The 21,395-nt window shown below is 41.7% G+C and overlaps 1 protein-coding gene across 1 annotated transcript in view; it reads left to right on the forward strand.

Moving 5' to 3' along the window:
- The window catches only part of ptprn2 (protein tyrosine phosphatase receptor type N2), a 121,482-nt gene that overhangs the window by 83,201 nt on the left and 16,886 nt on the right, over positions 1–21,395 (forward strand). The window contains exons 12-14 of the mRNA XM_026361346.1: positions 13,765–13,980; positions 16,262–16,465; positions 20,886–21,033. Of these exons, the coding sequence (XP_026217131.1) occupies positions 13,765–13,980; positions 16,262–16,465; positions 20,886–21,033 (568 nt within the window). The remainder of the gene's footprint in view (positions 1–13,764; positions 13,981–16,261; positions 16,466–20,885; positions 21,034–21,395) is intronic.

Raw genomic sequence — 21,395 nt, forward strand, 5'->3', positions numbered from 1 at the left:
TAGAGTTTGTCAAAGAAGTGAAAGTACTGTATAGCAATATCTATTTAACTTCTATACACCTCTTGCAACTCTTGTTGTAAATGCATATTCTCAATAGTGGCCCACAGATTATTTGGTTAGTTACTGACTTATTACACGTCTAAGACCCTTGAAGACGTAGACAGGGGATGAAACTTACATCACTCGCACCCTTGCAGATACTTGAATGCAGAAATCTCTGTCTCAACTAACAAGTTTGATCATGGCTGATTGACTTTAAACTGGAATGGAAAGGAAACATGGCAAGACAGACCTGCTAACATTAACCTACAGTGCAATACACTCTGATATAGTCCAGGTTTAGCAAAAGGTCTGTCGATGGCTGACACCATGTGTGGTTCTTGGGCTTTGACTTTGTACAGTACACCTGCTGCGCCTCCAATTACATTATCACACCGTCCACCATGAGCACAATCCACACTTTATTGAACAGAAACTCTGTCTCTTTATGTTAGTTTGTCTGTATCTGGCAGCAGAAACAGTGGGGTTGAGAGCTAGATGCCTGGGGGAGGCTGAGGGTAGGGGTTGTCTGCAGTGTCCACAGCTGGATAGCATGGCAGAGGTTTTAAATGTCAGCGTTGAAAGGGGGGGATGCGGCTGCCATTTGGCCTGACAAGCTGCATGCCAAGGGACTGGCAGCAGGATGCAGGGGCAGGGTGCTCCCGGTCCCAGCCGCAGAGCTCTCACCTTCTGCCATTTATCATGCGGCTACTTGCCTAGCACATCTGGCACCTCTGCATTGACAGCAGCAGGAAAAGCCCTTGCTGCAGGCTAACCAGGAGCCCATGGCAATCTTGTTAGCATCAGATAAAAATTAGGACAGTACTATTTGTTTGAGTATTTTATGTTTTACTTGTAGAAAGAATGGAAAGTAACATCAAGCAAAGATTACGCATTCAAGAATATATGTTCATCTTGATGTATAAATTAGTGATAACTATCTATTTAGCAAACACCACATTTTGAGTTTGAGGTTACTGTGAATCAGTAATTATTACTCCGTGAATGCACGGTACCGCAACCACTTTGCTGTCAGTAAATGAAATTTAATCAACTGTCATATCATCTTTTATTGACTTTAATTGTCTGTAATTGTGAATCCTGCTGTAACTGCTAGTTACTTTCTGCATGGCAAGGTCAACTGAATTGCTTGATGAGCTGTTATGGTCTTTTATATGATGACCTTGACTTGGGAGGGTCTGTGAATATCTTCCATCTGTGGTGATAAAGCATGAAATTAAACTAGACCACTCTGCTGCTAAGTGGCTGACTGTGTTCAGTGCTTAAAAACACTATGTTGTAATGGCCTGGCAATATTCAGACATGCCATTAAACATTTAAATGCCAATATATGATAACACAGTATACCTGTACAAATACATATAGTAGCTATATAATTTCAACAGAAATGTCCAATCATTTATCAGAAGATCTTTTATTTAATTGTAGAATGTTTAGTCAAAGATATATTCATATATATTATAGTGTATATTAATATATATTTATGCTGATATACATTTCACAGCTGTGAAAACCATGTATCTCCAAACAATGCATTTATTAGCTTATTAACTGGGTTGTAAGAGGTTTATTTAGGTGGCTGAGTATGACAATTTTCTTCTCAGGATCTGCACCTGCTTTTAATTTGAGCTAATAAATGTTAATCTGACAGCATTCGATAAGTGAGACTAATTAGGCCCTTTAGGCATGAACCGAAGACATTTCTTCAATGTGTTTGCTGTAATCTATGTTGTCTTTTATCGGAATATACTGAATGATGCAACCATTGCAAACGTGACACACATGTGGAGGTGAAAAGCAAAGATCAGGCACTGGTGGTGCGCTGGAGAAGAGTCCCGCTGTGATGGGATTTTTGTTTTTACATATCACATGTCACGTCCATGCGTACATGTGTTGCCAACATGCCTATTTACATTCACAAGCATGCTCGTCCTGCCAGACGCAGCTAACACCCTGTATGGTGCATGGTTACCTGTATAAAAATAGGATTATCTGCTTATAAGTAGGAGCTTCGACAAGTACAGCAACCCTGATTCATACACTGTTTACTCCAGACAGACATTAAAACACAACAGTGTGTGCAGCTTAAAACCTTCCACAACCGCATTACTGTGCATTATATATCACTTTAATTCATCTCATAATTGTTTCCCACAGTTTTATTCAAACTTCATGAATTCGTGCACATTCTATCAACAGCAAACTAAACCCCTCCCGCTTTTGGGCCAATCTGCATCATTTTGAACAGGAGAACCGAAAAACAACATATAAATGTGTCATTTTTTATAGCTTCCGTCAACATCAAAAACTAATAGAAGGAATTACATTTCATTGTTGAAAACAACAAAAAGCAAAAGGATTTTGCAATGCCACGTCCCCGAACACATGCAATCACATGTCAGTCGCTATTCATTACATTCCTCCTTTTGAAAAAGGAGGAAGAGAGACATCATCACAGCTTCACAAAAACTCATACAGTGTAATTATGTTTGTGGGTGAAAAAAGGCTGGATTGATTATATGCATTTACAATAACGAGGCGTCAATGTATTATTATGCTACAGAGCTATCAAAATCTTGACATAAATCATAATTAATTCTGCCTTCAGAATGTCTGATCAGCCATACTTTGTATTGTTGTCAGAGGTTGTGGCGTGAAGCGATGGGAGATGTGAGTCGCAAACAGGCGGCTGATACCGTACTACAGCTGTGGCGGCACTCTCATTAGGGATTCACAGAGGTTTCTTTCAGGGAGCAACACTGCTTGGCTTGGCTCGGGGGCAGACCACTCTTATAAAGCTGCTGGAGCTGTGACACAGACAGACAGCGAGACACGCGGGGAAGCTGCAGCGCTGGGCAGGCAGAGTGTCAGCTCTGTTCGTGCGGAGGATTGTTTTGCAGCGTGAGGCCCCTGACTCTCCCCCAGCTGATCGGTGTGGCTTCATTAGCATGGGCTGCGGCTCCTCCGATTAGCAGTAATTAAAGAGAGAAATCAGAGCGCTCGCCTCCAGTCCAGTCCAGACACAGCCAGTGCCTGTCAAGTGAGATCGCCATAGAGCGTTCCTCCAGCGTTCCTGGCCGCCTGCCACCCCACAACCCCCCCAGCACCACCTCCACCACCCCCATTTCCTCATAGTAAGAGGAAGAATCTGAAGAGAGGTATGGGGTGTTGGCATCTGTGCCAAGTTACCCCCTAAGTAACCCCCGGGGCTACGCAGGCACACACGCCTCTCCCCACGGGCGCATGCTGGGCCGCTGTTGCCATGGTGATAACAGGGGGAAAATGTTTAATGAAGACGCTGATGAGAATTTATGAGACTGTGGCTGTGTGCATTTACAGGGAAACGACCCTTAGCCCATCACGCCCTGCCTCCTGTGGTTCTACATCTATATCTCCACTTACACAAGGTGTAGCTGATCATCGGGGCGTATGCTCAGGCAGGCGGCCTCAATATGCTGCACGTCCAGCATCACCACGGTACAGTTGGAGGCACATGGCGCTGGTGTGTCCACTAATCTGTGTAATCAGAATTGTATATTGTTTTCATTTGGTTTAAACTGGAAGAATCATTTTCTACAAATGTCTTGAGAGGCTTTCTCTCGGGGGCAATTTAAATATAAATGTTGTTAGGGAGGCTGTGTACTACCTGCAAAATTTAATTATACCTTTTTACTCCAGTAAAATGGCAGAAATGTGACCATAAAAAGGTGTTGATTGCCACTATGTTCACAGGCTGGATAACCCTGACGAGCAGTGTTGTTGTGTTATTTTTTCGTTTGGGGTGATGCTTGTTTTTAGTTTTGTTCTTGATTTGTCTGCTCCCAGTATAATTTGCAAGTTCGGTACCAGGTTAAAAGTGATAAACCCAATCACATTGAGGGCGCTGGCATTCTCTCGATGCACTATATTCAAATATTAAGATGTATCTATATAGATATTAAGACTTTTATAGGTCCAGCTGGTGTGTAAGGACATTTGCACAGTGAAAAAACGATAGGCGCTACATACTTTTGTTGTTGTATTACAACAGGATCGAGATGTGTACATTTCCAGAAGTGTATCAAGTGGTTTTTGGCAGAGTTACGTGTGACATGCCGATCGAACTGGAGAATCACTAAGGTCACCGACAATGGTCTTTACGCATGTCATAGATAGAAAGATAAAGCAATTTGAAAGTGCTAGTCTTTCCATAAGGTCAGGTTTTCATCACTTAAGGTACATCATTTTGAAGGTAAATATGGAAGAGGTACAAAGATGAATTTACAATAAATGGCAACCAAAATGTATTATGATCTGCCCCAGTGAAGAGAAAGCTTTAATTCTCTAAAATGTCCACTCTACCTGGATTTTTAGATTCTGCTGGAATGAAATTTGGCACCACTGTGTCATATTCAAGCAGCCATAGAGAACTACAGTGCTTCAGAGGCTTTTAGATGGTACATGGACCCAGGTGTGGAGAGAAAATATCCTATTGAACCCATGAAGTCAGTCTGTGCTCTCCTCTGAACACTTCTCTTTGTCCCTTTACTGTCAGTCTCAGTATCAGAGTCTCCCAGCCCACTAAGTCTCTTGTGACTGGGGTTTCAATTATGAATGCTACCTTTGACTACCTCTGTTATTCCGCAGCAGCCCACGTATCCCTGCCTGCCACCACTCATGTGTGACTTGATGTATTGTCTCACTGTTTTCCCCCCTTTCAAAATTAATTGCAGTTTTATCTCTCCCAAAGATAAAACAGCCTGCAGAGAACATAATAGTGTAAAAGTAGTGTGGATTCTATTCAAACAAAACCATTAAAACCTTGGTGTTTTCCTTGCTGTTTCTGAATGTGGACGTGTTGGATGAGATTTTTAGTGGTCGCTCTTCTTTTATCTTTTCACGCAGTAGAGTAAAGTGTTACCTACAATTACCTTTTGTGATGGGGTTATGTTTCACCAACCTTGGATCATATTCTCGATCTGACTTTTTTATTTGGTCTCTCACGGCTTTTCACCTACAACCTCTAATATCATTCATCAGTAACTAAGCAGATGTTGAAAATAGTCATTGTGACACTCGCAAATCAGAGGGTAATTTGTGATACTGTTTGCTATCATAATTTATGTATTGTTTCAGCAGCACATTGGTCAATTCTAAAAGCTGTTCCTCTTGTTAAATTAAGTGTAAACTTACTTTTCCTACTAGGACTTACTAATGCTACACTGCAATCTGCCAGGGGCTTTAGCATCTGTCTTTGGGGTCAGTATTATTTGTGCATTGCAGCTCTCAATATTCATATTCACTCTACTGACCATTAAAACATTTGTATATGACCTATTATGCAAACTAAATTTAATTAAAATGCTTTACACATCAGTGAATATGATAAAACAATTTCTTACAGTAAAATCAAATGTTGAAAATGTGAAATTTCAATGTTGTCTGCATAATTTGTTAATAGAATTGGGTTTAACCTTCATCAAAGTCGCAAACATCAATAAACTTGATATTTCTAAGTCTTAAGGGTTAGCTCTAACATTAGCTAAACTGGAATTGTTTTAACAGTTCCAGACTAACCTAATGGCCACATAGCATCATCAGATCTAGATCAGTCCATAACTGTGCCTCACTTGTTGCTTAACATATTTGTCATACAGTAAATAATCAGTAGAACTACAGTAATCTAGTGGACATGTCGGTGATTGAAATGAATCCAAATACAGCTCACTTTGTTGCCATCTTCATAGATTACAACGTTTATGGTGTGATTTCCTACTCCAGGCTATGACGCCACACCGCTGCTTCTTTTTGAAGTGAACATTGTTGTTCCTGTGTGTGGGTTTGCCTATCTGCTTTAAATATAGTCAGGTTGATCAAGATGACAGCCATAGCATTTACCTTGATGTTTACTGCTTTGAACTACTTGGCATAGGCAAAGCCCGGGCTGGGATTCACATAAGAAAGAGGCCTATTTGAACAAGCTCATCTGGGGAAAGTACCAGAATGACATGGCTGACACACACACAGGCTTTGAAGGGTTCCACTCTGAGCAAGTGATGAGCATGAGACACGGCAATTCAAGTGTTTCACATAAAAACCCAGAAATGGGTCTCTTTTTGCGTCTTTGAACATCATCCATTAGGAAACATGGTGTTTCTCTCTCTCTCTCTCCATCTCATAGGCGCTGAGAAACAATGCATTTAAGACGTTCACCTCGCTGTCAAGTTCCTGCTATTTAAGTGATGTTTAAAAGGGAGTTTAGACAGAAGAGCAAAGTGTCACCTTTTACATTTCATCACAGTATAAGTGCTATTTTATGACTGGTGGGCAAAATCAAACTGCAGTGCATCAGCTAACAATAAAGCAAAATGGCATCACTGTACGGTGAATGCAGACAGACTCTCAAACCAAACTTTGGCTTCAAATTAGAGTTGTTGAGAGCTATGTTTCACTATAAATGGTAAAAGACACACATGCAAATACAATATTTAATAAGACTTATAAGACTTTGCATCTCACAAACATCTTGTAATATTACTTAAGCAATAATAACAGCTGGTGGATCTGATAAAAAAAAAAAAAAGCACCCAAGAACACCCAAATGTGTTTTGTTTTGCATACATTTCTCTCTGCATTACAGTTGGAAGCTAATCCTCCAACACCTTCCCAAATGGAGCCATAGCAACAGTCTTGCTCAGATATTATTATGAATAATTTATTGCACCCCATTTCAAAGAGCCGTGCAGAAACCCCAACTATTTTTGGTGTAATGGTATCACACGTTAGTTAAGTCTGCATGTACACACTGCAGCTGCGGGTTTCTTGTGCAGCAGTGTAAATGGCATTAGCCTTTCACTGATATCATTAGAGTGTGGTTGGGATGTGGAACTTGGACTCAGTGTGTTACTGCACCTCATCCCTTTAGTCATCTGTTTGTTTCAATACTGTATGTTACGTGCTCTGAATGATATGTGTCCAGACCAAGATTTCCAGGTAGTCAACATGCATTGTGGGTGTTTGTTTTGTGAGACAGATCTACAAATACCTGTGCATGTACATGTGCATATGTACTCCCATCTAAGCACGTTGGTGTGTCTTCATCCCTTGTCTGTACTCACATGCACAAGCATTAGTGGGTCTCTATGCTCTGTCATCCAGGTAGTGCACTTGATCCTGACATTTATTTAACATTCTTCACCCACCTCTCCCAGCGACGTGGTGAGGTATCACACACACCCTTTTTTTTCCTCTGTTTAAACACACTCCCTGCTTTTTCATCTTTTTTTATTAGAAATGTGAAATGTGTCATGGAGGCAAACACCAGTGCAGCGCAGGAGAGAGAGGACAGATAAGCTTTGCAGGACTCCCGGCGACTGTTCGAACATGTGTTACCCCGTGGAAGTACTTACTGGAGGAACACACAGGCGTGACAGCTTCTGCGAATATCACCAGTGACCATAAGAGTGATTTCAGTATGTTCCTGAATTTGACTGCTTGTAGGTTTTTGTGAGAATGAATCGATGTACATCAACCCCTCCCCCCACCCCCCCACCCCCCGGTGTGATAACCATTAGCACCAGTCTCGCTTGAGGATGTGACCACAGTTGTGAAATCATACTGTGCATTGCGTATAGTGTCTGAAATGTGTGAAAATGTGTCCATTTACTCAGAGCTCAAGTGATGAAAAACAATAGGTGCCAAAGTCAGGTTCCCTTCAAAGAGCAGGTGAAGAGAGTTTGATTTGTGGTAGATATTGTCTTTGTTTTTCATCATCTCTCGTCTCGACGACTACCCTTGTTTGGATGAGTGTGGCTTTAGATGGGGCTGACAGGTAGTTTGGCCACATGTAAAAGAGTGAAAAGGGCTCTCTTCTAAATCACCAGAGAACTGGATGGATATGATCATGTGTTTGACTTAATGTTGGGACTGATTTTCTGGGGATTAACCATCAGAGGCCACTGTTTATTTATTTCTGGTAATAAAAACCATGATAAAAGTCTCCCACCATGCATCACTACTGCATCCGTCCTGCATGAGTGCTACAGCGAGCACTACACCCAGTTCTTTCTTGGATTCAAACTGAATGGCGCAAGATAAAAAAATTGCCTCTTTAACAATGGTTACTGGACCATTTTCTGGCCCTCTGGCAGGCAAAAAAAAACAAAAAACACAATTTGTATTCGGAATAATTGCTGATAAATGAGGATGCAAGTGTGCAGAAAGCATGTTATGAGAAGTGTCACTCCTGGGGCGGCTACATGATGAATACGGAAGGATCAGAGTTTACTAGTCTGGTTTAAGACTAAAGATTGGTGTAAAATGCAGTATTAATAAGCAGCAGTATTATATATTAGGTCTAGAATTTAAGAAGTTTTCGGATGCGACAGTTTGAGTGTGCTCTGCTTCAGATTTCATCCCTGATGGCCGCCTGGTTGGCTCTGCTTTTTGAAGGTGGGGTGGCGTCCGATGCGGCCACAGACCCAGGCTGGACAGCGAGTTCGTTTTTGTTCTCTCCTTCACATTGCCAACTCCAGCTGTCACACAGGAGGACAATAGAGAAGAGGAGGGGGTGCTCTCTGAATGGAAAAAATAAACTGGAGAGCCTCCCGTCACACAGCTCCCCCCCCCACCCCTCCCCAAGACTCGTCATCTGCATTTGACAGGACCCCCGTTCTCCTCTCTTCACCGCCCCTTTTCTTTTTCTTCTCCTTTCTCTCCCTGTGCTCTCCATAATCCCCCTTTCTCTCTCTCTCTCTCTCTCTCTCCCTGCTAAGTGCAGCTGTTGCTCTCCATTGGATCATTTTTTTTTCAGGCTGATTGCTAATTAGGATGGCGTTTTAGTGAGTTTTATCTTTAAAACTTGTTAAACTTGCAATTTTCCTTTCCTTTTTTTTTTTTCTTCTTCCAACAGATCTTAGAGGGGGAGCATAGAAAAGACTTGGCCAATTATACACAATTTACTTTGGGGCTGAGCATTTTTGAAACTGCACCCAATCTTCCATGCAGCATTCATATAGTTTACAACTACTGTACTGTGTGGCAGCCTCTTATTATAGTACTCACTTCAGCTTTGAATGCAAAAGCCTACTTTGAAGAATAGACTGCCCCATCTCCCTTATTCTGCTCACATAACTGAATCCCTGGGAGAGGGAGCAGAGGAAAAGGAGAGCCTGAGAAAACAGCAATTCACACACCAAACACAGAGACCCCTAGTAGCTCAACAAATGAGTGACTAGCCCTATGTCCATTCATATCGCCCCTCGGCCCCGCAAGCCTATTAGCCAGGCATCGCTCCTTGAACATTCACTGTCGACAACATGTGGAGGCATCGCTATAGCAACCAGTGGATATGACATGTGCAATGGACGGGGACTCCTGAGCTGCTGAATATAAGGAGGGGCTCAGCCTTAACTAAATGATCGCAAAAAACCCAACCCCACCACCTCCCCATCTCTTTTCATTGGCACAGAGGCGCTGAAAGGACTCACTAGTGGGGCTTCTGCACATTCTTCCGAGGCTCGGAAAATCAGGCGGGCATATCCCACATTCTTCTCCCCTTTCTTATTCTCCCCGACTCTCCCTTTTTTTTTTTCTTCTTCTTCTTCTTTTTCTTCGTCTTCGTGTTGAAGCCGCGGTCTTTTGTTGGCGCTGGGGGACGCATGGGACCCTCACAGGGGAACTTTTTGGAGAAGCGGACTGAGTGGGCGGCCGGGGACGCACAAACGCTTCTTGGAGCTGCGGCGGGCGTCAGTGGTTCACCACGCTCCTCTCTGGAATACAAGACGCACCTTCCTCCGTTTGCTGCCAAACGTGCGCTCTGCCCCGCGACATGGATTTAGGTAATTATCTTCTGGCTTGAATGTGTGTCCGTCACATGTTGTGCCGTATTCAGAGCGCAAGTTTTAATGCGCCAAACGCGTAAAAAGGAGCCGTAGAAGGATCGGCCCCTGACAACTTGTGAACATCACGTTGAAAGCTGCTTTTCTATTTGATGCGAAAATGATTTTTTCACTGTGTTGCAGAATATTACAGGTGCTCTGGTTTCGTGGTTTCGTGCAGTTTCCAGTACCATCACCTGCTGATGATGGTAGCTCCGGAAAGCTTGTGGCATTCATTAGGTTTGAGCATCGGAAAAATGTGCATGCACGTATCGTTAATCTAAACGTAAGCTCATCGAAAGATCCTCAGTAAAACTGCATCATGAGCCCGGTGTTTAGCTGTGAGCACATCTGGCTGCAGGAGACAAAGTTTCAGTGCAGCTTCATCCTGCCTGGTGCTGCTCGGCTGCAGCTTCAAGTCCAAAACCACGAACACTGAGAGATTTTTAATCCACTGTGTGTGTTTGAATAATTTATACTGTTTTAATCACGTATTTTGGTGGCAAAGGAAACGCAATTATTTATGTCTAATCTAAAATAATAGGTAGTTTAATTCCTATTCTATTTTCTCTATCTACATATCTCGACTAAGACTGACTCAATGTACAAGAACATTTTATTTTGAAATTTTCAAACTAATATGTCTCTGCCTATGTTTAATTGCTTTATTTGTTCATTTCTCAAATTAATAATGATTTTCAAGTGCTGTGGGATTTACACATTTCTTTAAATAATAGGCCCAACTATTTTTACCACTAATGTATTTGCACATTTTTAACAATTTCAACAATTTAACAGAGCACTTGATAAATCCAGTATCTTTATTTACTTCAAGGGGGAAAAAAGGATGCTTGAAAAATGTTGTGAGTGAGTGAAAATGAACAGTTAATGGGTGATCGTTCATTCTCACTCTTGTTTTAGTGCATTGGAAACATTTTAAATGTAGGTGGCTTATACCTTTTAAATCTGCATTTTTTAATTGCAACTTTAACAAAAATATATTTAAGGTTGGTTGATGTGAGGCAGAAGTGTGTTTGGGAGGATTTTCCTCTTGTACTTCTTAAAGGTATTGTGATGTGAGTGAATGGATAGCCAGCCGCCCTGAAACCACCTCTCCGCCTGACCTTTCCTCTTATCATTTGAATAATCCACAGCACCGCAATCCATCTGCCCCTTGTCTCCTCTCAGATTGACTAATTCACCAGACAGGCCCAATAAGAATAGAAAAGACAAGCAGAAGGAGAAGGAGAAAGTCTGTTCGAGGCAGAGAGAAATAACTTCACTGAGTTTGCATGTACTGTAGAAGTGTTGGACATGTTTTAAAGAGGTGGATAAAAATGTATGTGTTAAGGTTTAAAAGGCAGCTTTTGACTGACGTCTGGCTAATTAAAAATCCTTGATTTCAAATCAAATTAACGTCACTTTTGTTTTTAGCAACAAAAAAAAAAAAAAAAAAGAAAAGCAAAAGAATAGCTTAAAATATTTTTTAAGCTGTTGTTTTTCATTCAAATGCAACGATTTAAGCGTGTTTTCAGTTAAACTGGTTCAATTAACCTCAGAATATTTTTTTACATGAAACCTGTTGAAATCTTTACTGTAAAGTCAGGAGTCTGGTGAAAAAAAAAATTACTAAAATTATAAACATTAACAGCGCATTTCCTTTTCCTTTTCCTTTTTCTCTTTCTGCATCTCTGGTTTCTTTCTAACACGATTACCTCCTTCAAACACTCTTTAATGCTTGCAGTGCATTTCAAGCCTGTTTGCTGCCACACTGGAAATGCATTAGCTTCATTTCGAGGTGTTTACCTGAATATAAACGGTAGTAGGTCACATCTTTGATTGACTCAATAAGACTTTTTTTACTTGTCTGTAAGAATTAAGAAGATGTTTTTGCTAAGGCAGGAGCCTGAGTTTGTCACTGCTTCAAATAGAGGTTTGAACCAACAGGTCTATAGGGGGCACTTTGGTTTCAGAGTCTTGAACCACCACACTGAAGTGACATACTGTGTCTGCCGTGCTAAATATGTTATGTTCACACTAAGTGAAAAGAGAGTCTGGGTTTTTCGGGTACTATAGTTTAAATTTTTTTCTGTGTGATTATCTCAGAAGCTACATAAGAGGATTTGCAAGGAAGACTTTGGTGATTTCAAAATGTCGCTCATGCTGTCTGTTTATTCATTTGATCGCTGAACAGCACAGATGAGACATTGGATCAGGGCCATTTCTCCCCTCTGTACCCATATACGAGCCTCTTCAAACCTCTCAGTTGTTGTCTAACCTCTTAATGCTTGATTGAAACTACATGCTCGAGCCACAGCAATTACAATCAACAGCAACTGTCGTCAGGCCCAACACAGTAATCGAAAAGACCTGGACATCCACACAATGGATAAAACATTGGCAATTACGAGCCACAAGGTCAAACCACATTGTTACTGGTCTGAGGTGAAGTGTCCTGTTTTGAAAATGGTGTAACAAGATGTAACCATCCTTCAGCCGCCCCATTAGACCCTCAGGCTAAATGTCAGATCTCTGCCATTTTTTTTTTTTTCGTGTTGTAGATTTGATTCACGTCACCCATCAATCTTTCAATATTGCCGGCAGACAATTAGGAGCTTGCTGATGTATCTGTGTGCTCTTATTGATATTGCCCTTTTGCAGCTGTACACACACGCACACACACACAGACACAACCACACCCACATATATATATATATATATATATATATGTATATATGTATATATATATATATATATATATGTATATATTTATATATATATATTAACATGTATGCAGCTGTGGGGGACTTTCTTTTACAGACACTCCGTGTTTTTGTGCATATCACAGACATTGCAGCAAGAAGGATTTATTTTAAGTAAAATGTTCTGGGCAAACAGTATCATTGTTTGTTTTATTTTTTGAGAGCTAAATACAAAACTAGGCTGGCAGGATGCTTACATTTTATGCAATCAACAAAGACAATCTTTAAGTAGTGGCTACATCTTAGCTATCCTTAATTATCCTTCCCATTTATTGCTCCTAATTATTGCTGTTATGCTCTCAAAATATGCTGTAACAGTGTGGCCTACAGGGAATTATCATTGCAGTAAATGGCTGTGAGTGGACCAATTATCAGCACATAGGCCAATCCTGTAACCTAGACTGGATAAAAATCTTGTAGATGTTATTACAGTACAATAAAAACAGGTCTGCTAGATCATAGTGAGGCAAACACTACACCTTCCTGGTTCTGTTTTCCATTCAACTGGTGGTGAATGCATGAAAGTTCAGTCTGGGCCACTTGTGTCTCTCCAATGCTGGTAGCCATTAGCCTTGCAGCTTGGGACAGGTCCTAATCCAGTCAAATTCAGGACCAGAGGAGCTAATTAAGCACAAGCTTTTAGTATCCTAACCTCCTGTAGCTGCACAGTGCCAGCCCACCCCATGCCAGCACTAAATGGGGTTGTAAATATCTATAGTGGGGCACAGTGTGGAGACAACACTGGACAGGGGCACGTAAGGGGGTTGACTGAGGCTAAACGCATAATATAAGGCCGTATTAGAGCTGGCTAATGAGTGGGGCCAGTCAGACATTGGTGTTGGGTGGAAGAAAAGAGTGAGAGAGGATCTGGAGGCAGGTGAGGAAGCACTTGTGGCACTGTTGCAGCCACGTTTGTTCACTGGAAAGTCAAGACGAGCCTCTCCCGGTTGAAAATTGATGCACTGCAGACTTGATATGGAGGTTGCTGTGAATCAAAAACAACCACATCAATCAGGAAAAAGATGGAGTAGCATCAATTACTGCTCTGACAGTGTGTTCTCTTTTTGTTTGTGTGTGTCCTCCAGAGGGGCAGCCTGACCCAGATCCCTGTGGTGAAGGAGACCCGGGTGGAGTCGGGCCAGTTCCTGCTGCTCTCAGTTCTCTGCATGCTCTTCATCCTGGTGGCGCTGGCAGTGTCCGCCACTTTCTTCTGCGTGCGCCAGCGCTCCCACCTCCGCATGAAGGAGAAGCTGGCCAGCCTGGGGACAGATACCAGTACTGATGCTACTGCAACCTATCAGGTTAGACCAACCCCTTCACTGTGAGCCAATCAGAGGCCGGGACACTTTGCCTGCGCCCTCTGATTGGAAGAGTGCACTCTGTTCAGATACAGTTGATCATCTGATTGGTTTGTGAGGGTGTATTTGTTGGGGTGAATATACATTTGAGTGATTCTCTCCTACCTGCTCTTATGATGATTTTCACACGCTGTTATGACTGTGATTACCTTTTTGGATTAAATTAATTGTTTTTATTGTGCAGTTCAATACGTTAAAATCACCTTTTATATGTATTTATTTCTTTCATTCTGACTTAATGCTCCACTAGGTATTGCAGTTATTCAATGCTCGCCCTTGCCTGAGAATTGTCTGTGTGTGTATGAAAGCTATAGAGAGAGAGAGTGAGGGACAGGGGAACAAGCCGCCGTTGTGACCTATTCCCTCTGTTCCTCCAGGACCACAGGCAGCCTGGGCTGTATTGATTTTCAGCGCTGGGGCTCAGCTGTGCCCAGCATGGCACTCAGAACACATTTATCTGCATGTTGCGTTAACATTTTCAATATTTAATCAAGTTTTCACAAGCTGGGATGGTTAGTGTTATAACATTGTCATGAACATGCCCTATAGTAGATGGAGTTTACCATTAGAAATTAACATCACATGAATTAGCAGTAATTAGTTTAGTTAATCGTTTGATTAGAATGCAATTTGGTTGTAATTATTGTGTTCTACTGTGCACATCTTAAGTTAGGACTTCTTAATAAATCTTTAGTTTTGTGATAACAGCTCTGCCACGTCTTGGTGTGGCGGCGTTTGACTGTCGTTTTGGGAGATCTGTTTGCAGTGGATGAGAAATATTGTTAAATGGCAGCACATGTTGTTTCCTCTTGGCCTGTTTTCATTTTTATTAGTAAACTGGGCAAACTGTAATCCCACAACCTGCACTCCTCCTGGGCTTCACATGTCTCTCGTCTGGCCCTTTGTGGTGCTTACTGCACCCCCCTGCTTGCTTCTGGGACGATTTCACGGCTCTGGTACAGCACAGGGCTTTTGCAGAGATCCTGACAAGGAGTAGGATGAATTATGAGCTGGACCTGGATATTGCCCCAAGGCCAAGGCCCAGGGCACTGCTTCATGGTTCTAATCATTAAAGTCTGACGGCAGGAAAGCTGATCCAAGACCAGTGGTTACAGGGCCCTGTGCTCCAGAGGGAAATATCACTATGATAGATCAAGAGATAGCATGTTCTTTCAAAAGGCATTTTCTCTGTCTTGCTCTGTCCTCAGTGTTATTAATTGAGTATGGATTCTTAGATTTGTGGAGTTGGCTTTGCCTCCTGAATCCAAACGTGATGGGGTTTACAGATTATGAATTGAAAATATAAATACCCAGTGCGACCACGCCCAATGTGTCAGAGAAGTGTTCACTTGTTTGAATGAAATTGCACAAATCTGGTGAATTGGGTGTTTTTTATTCATTTTTCCTTCCTTTTACATATCATACGATATATACTGGAGTACTCTAGATAATGCCTAGTCTTCAAATTTTTAATGCTCTGTCTCTGCACTGAGGCATGATGGGAGAAATGCTGAGTCATTGGGAGGAGTGTAATCTTCATAGCATTAGGTCTTTTAACAAGTCTCAGAGTGGAGATATCGATCAAAATGGAAAATTATACTTTACAATTCTGCCAATGCACTTTTCTCCTTTGGTTCTGTGTGGTTCTACACATTTATATTGGAAATCCCATTTGATTGATGAATAGCTTTTCCTGTTACATTGCTATATTTTGGAAACAGGTCCTAGTTCTTCTTTTTAAAGACAGTATTCTTCATTCTATACCTGTACAGTCGGGGGTTTTTGGTGATTAAATACAGAATTTTAATATAAAAGCTTTTTGTTTGTTGGTTTGTTTGTTTGTTTTGTTTAAAATCCACTCCTAAGAATTGAGATAGTCACTGTGTGGTAGCCAGGTGTGACATACTGAATATATTCTGTAAATCAGGTAGAGTTCCTCAACCATGTATTTTTGACATAATTAGTATAAGCTCCATAATCCACAAGGATAAGCCATTAATCTACAGGCAAGTGAGGACAGATCAAGTCAGCCGAGATACAGGATTTTATGAGCTGCATTTACAGAACTCAGCCCCTAACAGCAAGGATAAGCACATCACATACAGAAAACTATTGTTATGTGCATGAAAGAAGATAAATACATGAAATCTCGCATGGATAGTCAGGGGGGAAAAAACGTTTTTGATGATCCAGTGCTTCACCATCCTCTCCTGTAATTCCCTAGGAGCTGTGTCGCCAGCGAATGGCAATTCGGACGTCGGAGCGTGTTGAACGTCCAGAGACCCTGCGCCACTCGCGGCTCAACAGCGTGTCATCCCAATTCAGTGATGGGCCTGCAGCCAGCCCGTCAACTCGCAGCAGCACATCCTCATGGTGTGAAGAGCCGGTGCCGTCCAATATGGACATCTCCACTGGTCATATGATACTGGTGAGGAACTTCCTTTGACTGTCAGAAACAATGCGAGTAATGAGTCATGTGGATAGTTACTGGCGAGAGAGGAGTGAGGGTGAAAAGATGGATGTTAGTTGATGTGGTTTGTTGTTGAGCCCTCTGAGACTGTTTGTGATTCCAAGTATCTGATGGGTACAACCTCAACCACAACATCATATCTTTTTTGCTTATACACTTACCCTGCCAGGGTGGGTTTAGGGCCTATTGGTACAGGCATACATCCTGCATCGTGGAGCTGTTACATATAATGTAAAAGTAATTAATACATGGTTAAAATGTACAACTTATACTACTGCATGTGTCATATTTATATAATTAATAGTTTTCAAAGTGATCCACGAATACATCAGTTCAGTTGAATGCGTTTGTAACATTACCTGTGGTGTTGAAAAGCCTGCATTCATAGCAAGGCCAACACACAAGGCTGTGGACCACTGATCTACAGGAATAGGCTTTTCAGATAGACTAGTTAGTGAGCTCACAATATAGTGTAAGCTTTAAAAAATATTTTCTTCAGCGTCTATAAATGTTCTCTGTGCTGAAAACCAACAGCTTTCTTTCTTTGTTTATCTGTTTCAGTGTTTCTCTTTTTCGTCCCCCCTCTCACCTCATTCCCTTCAAAACCCTGTTATCTTTGTTTTTCACGCATCCTGCTGTTTTCTTCCTCTTTCTTTATCTTGGTTCTGCTGTCTTCATTTTTTTTCTCCAACTTTTTCCTCCTTCTCCTCTGTCATTTTCTCTTTTTTCTTTCATTCCATCCTGTTTCTCTCCTCTCTGTCATTTTCATCCTTTACTCACTCTGTCTCCGTTACTACTGCAGCAAAATAAAGCAGGCATTGTTTTGCATGATGTGAAAGAGAAATATGATTACCCATCTGATTGTCATTTGGATGTTTTTAGAAAAATTTCCTAAGGTTTCTCTTTGGGGTGGGATGGGGGGGCGCTTTTTGGTTGCCAACGTTTCCACAAACACACAATGGATTGTTTTAATTTTGCTCAACTTTCGCTTCATTCATTTGAGACAAGCTTGATAAAAGAGATGGATAGATGCCTTGCAGTGTTTCCATTAATGGAGAGAGCATTCATCACCCTGCATGTCTAGCTTTTATATTGGGAGGCTATAATGAATGAGAGTGAATCTGAGTAATGCCTTGTATTGGTGGTAATAGATGGGTTTTGTTGCACTCGTCAAGGCTTGTTTGTGAAGCCCCTTTTGAAAACACTGACAATAGAAAAGCATTTAGCCCTGCAATAACAAAAGAGCCACTGTGAATCATTTCTAGGAGCTATTATTATTAGCCCCAGTTTCTTCACACAAGCAATGCAGGCATTACAGTGTAGAAAGGTAAAACACATAGGGACTTTTACTTGTCTTTCTTGCTGTGAATGACATGGAGATGTCCTATAGGGGTTCTTTAAAATTCCGCCGCCATCTCACATGAAACCATGTGTGAGATTGCCTTGTTATCGCTGATCTCAGACCTATATTTTCCCATCTCTGCTCTCCTCTCCTCTCATCTTCCCTCTCTTGCTCTTTGGAGTTCACATCGTGTGGAGAAGGATGATGAATACCCAGCTTTCCAAAGCACACTTGCTGGGGGTTCTGTTTTTTTGAGGCCTACACACACACACACACACACACACACACACACACACACACACACACGCACGCACACATACTGTACGCATGCACATGAACGCACACACCTCTGCTACTGCAAGAGGTCCGCGCCATCAGGACAAATGAACTATGATGTTTCACCCCACTGTGCAGCCCACCTTAAGCCTTAAAAAGTGTTGCATAATGACGTCCAACTTTGAAACTGAAATTGGATGCCTCTGTGTGCTGAGTCATCTGCTGGGTTTTTTCAGAGCTTTGACACAACTCTGCTGTCTTACATTTTCTGCCTTCCTTTTCCGTAGTTCTGTGCTCAGTGCTGCAGTACTGGGTTTGATTCAGCACCACGGACAGCACTAAGTGTTGCCCCATAGTTGTTTTTGCATCACAAACATAGAAAAAACATCTCTGCTCATGGCCCATGGTCAAAATGTTCATGGTTAAAATGTTGCTGCTGTTGTAGAATTCCCGTGTCTTAATCACCTCGCAGAAGAAAAAGAATCAATAATTATGTAGCTTGAGGCTCTTTTCATTACGTTGAGCAGTTATTGTTACAGGTTTTTTTTTTGTTAAATGATGAAATATTCGCCCAGAAAGAGAAGTCTTTGACTCATGAGACATGTTCTGCCCTCAGTGACTTCTACTTGCTATTTTAAATTTAGTTTTTTGTGCAACAAAACAGTTTACTGCTCCTTTAAACACAAAACAATGTGTTCTTTTCATTTAGCTCTCATTAGTCATACAAAAACATACATATTAATACATTTTATTCACCGCTCTCTGCCGTTTATCATATCACAAAGCACAAACTGTTACCAGCATTGTTCGTTTTAATTTGACAGCAGAGCTTGTCAGTAATGTGTTACCTGTTGTGTCTGGCTCCCCTGGTTGTCCCTTCATCCTGATTTCACCCAGCACCTTCTGCTGCCGAGGAGACTGCTTAGGAAGGATTAGATATTGTTTCCCTGACACCCAGGCCTCCCATCCCAACCCTCTGATTGGCAGACATAATCCCCCCATTCACTAAACCTTCGTTACCCTGTCTCTGGAATACGCCACGGTCCACTGCCTCCCCCTAGAAACAGGAGGGCTTGATAAGGGCCTGCTGGCTGCATTGCATTAAGCTGCAAAAATATGAATTTGGAATGAAATCGATTCAGGGCATCGTTTGAATAGAATGGGATGCAATTCAGAGTGGATGTATCAAGTACATGGAGATGTAATATTGGTAGGGGAGGTGGAATGCTGTCATGCTGGCAAGCAGAGAGTACTTGTACAGGGTGACAAGAGCATAGTGGTGACAGGCTCTGTCAAGTGGCCATAATGGCATGCTGTCATTTTCTTGGGAAGACAGCAGTGTATGTTTGCGTAGGCGATGCACAGCAACACACATACACACATGCAAATATATGTGTGTTGCCTGCTATTAGAATTGACATTAACTAGATGTTTTTTTGCACGACAATTGAAAGTTCACTGAGGGATGGTTCAAAGTACAACAGCGGAGAGTGTTTCAGAAATATCACTTTGTGTCATTAATGGGTGCAAGTAGAACACATTGTGCTGTCGTCTTCTCTCATTATGCAGCTGCATTAATCACACGAGTTGCTTTTTCTGTTCTCACCGTGGCTTTTAAGACCTGACTGCCACCTTTGTTACCATATCCAACAATAAACTTTGATTTACATTGTCTGTAGGATCTGTAATTTTCTCTCAAGTTACCTAATATCCTTAGCATGTGCATACGACGTGAATTCATGAGCCATCAGAGGGTAATTGCCCATTATGTGTTGGACAAGCTCTTTTCTGATTATCATCAGGTTAGCAATTGTATATATTTTACAAAAAAACTTGGAGACAGGAGCGAATAAGTTGGATGCAACAATGGAGCGTCACTCTCCGCTCAACCTACCTACACTGTCTTTAATGTGGGATAAAAACTCAGCACATCAGGGTGTCACTTTCATTGTATTAGCCAGCTGATCCCTGACATCAGTTTATGAGTTTGTAATCTTCTGCCTCACACAATAGCAGACTAAAAACCATTTAACCCCGTCGGGAGGGGAGCCATGATACAGGAGAGAAAGTGAAACATGGCGCTACACTAAGAAAGATTCGTCTTGCCAGCTACAGCCTCTAAGCTCCGTAAGACTTGCCCTGGTTTGGGAGAATAGGCACATACACACACATAGGCCCTTATCCCTCCCCCCTTCTCTTTTTCCATCTTTGTCTCTCTAGCGAATTCAATTTTGTCTTCTCCAAGCGGTGGCTTAAATGCAGACAATCTTATCAGTGGCTGTGCAAGCAGTGAGGGACGTGATTGAAACACCCCTGAAGTATTTCCAATGCAGACAAACCTTTCAGGAGTCTTAATTGTGTGTGATTTTTTCTCTCAGTCAAACACACATACACAAAACACGTAAAGATGCAAACATTAGCACACCTTCCCCACCTAGTTCTTCAGCAGCCTGCTCTTCACCTAGTTGATATGCTACACAGCAGCTTAGGACAATAATGCTTCACAACATCCGATCATGGCTCTAAAGGAGAGGTGCTGTTGTCAAAGGGTTTGTGTTTTGCTCCAGTTTATTTGTTGCTTAGCTCATATTGACAAAATGTAATGAAAATAACAACAACGACAGACAATCTACGGCAAGTTTACATTATTTCAGGTTTCTAATTCCAGTAATGAAATGTTTCTGCAAAAGCAGCCATACTGGTGTGGTTTTGGTTTGTCGTTTGAAATGTCGGCTAAGGGTGGTGTCTGTTTTCCTCTAGTCATACATGGAGGACCACTTGAAGAACAAGAACCGTCTGGAACGTGAGTGGGAGGCCCTGTGCTCCTACCAGGCCGAGCCCAGCACCTGCAGTGTGGGGCAGGGCGAGCAGAACTCGAAGAGGAACCGCTCAGACGCCGTAGTTGTATGTAAGTACATTGAGATGTCAGTCGTTTTGTTGTTTATTGACTGTGAGAATGCTCCAGTCATTTACAATGCAGTTCCATCAGTGCTGTTGATGTGTTTGTGGAAGAATGAAAGAGCAAATTAAAACCATATGGGTATCTAAGGCAAAACTACACTGTAGAAAATAGATCTCCAAAATAGAGGTCTGGGTTGTTGTGATGAAAAATTGCATGTTGTTTCTAATGCAAATCAACTTGCTTTGAGACTTCTTTCAGATCAAATTGACCAAAGGCAAAGGCACTGCTTTTAGCTAACTACATTATCATGCGGGCTTAAAGGTTAGATTAGAAATATAGCTGCCTCAGTTTGGAGCTGGATCTGTATA

This window comes from Anabas testudineus, chromosome 2 (assembly GCF_900324465.2).
Source record: "Anabas testudineus chromosome 2, fAnaTes1.2, whole genome shotgun sequence".
NCBI classification, from domain to species: domain Eukaryota; kingdom Metazoa; phylum Chordata; class Actinopteri; order Anabantiformes; family Anabantidae; genus Anabas; species Anabas testudineus.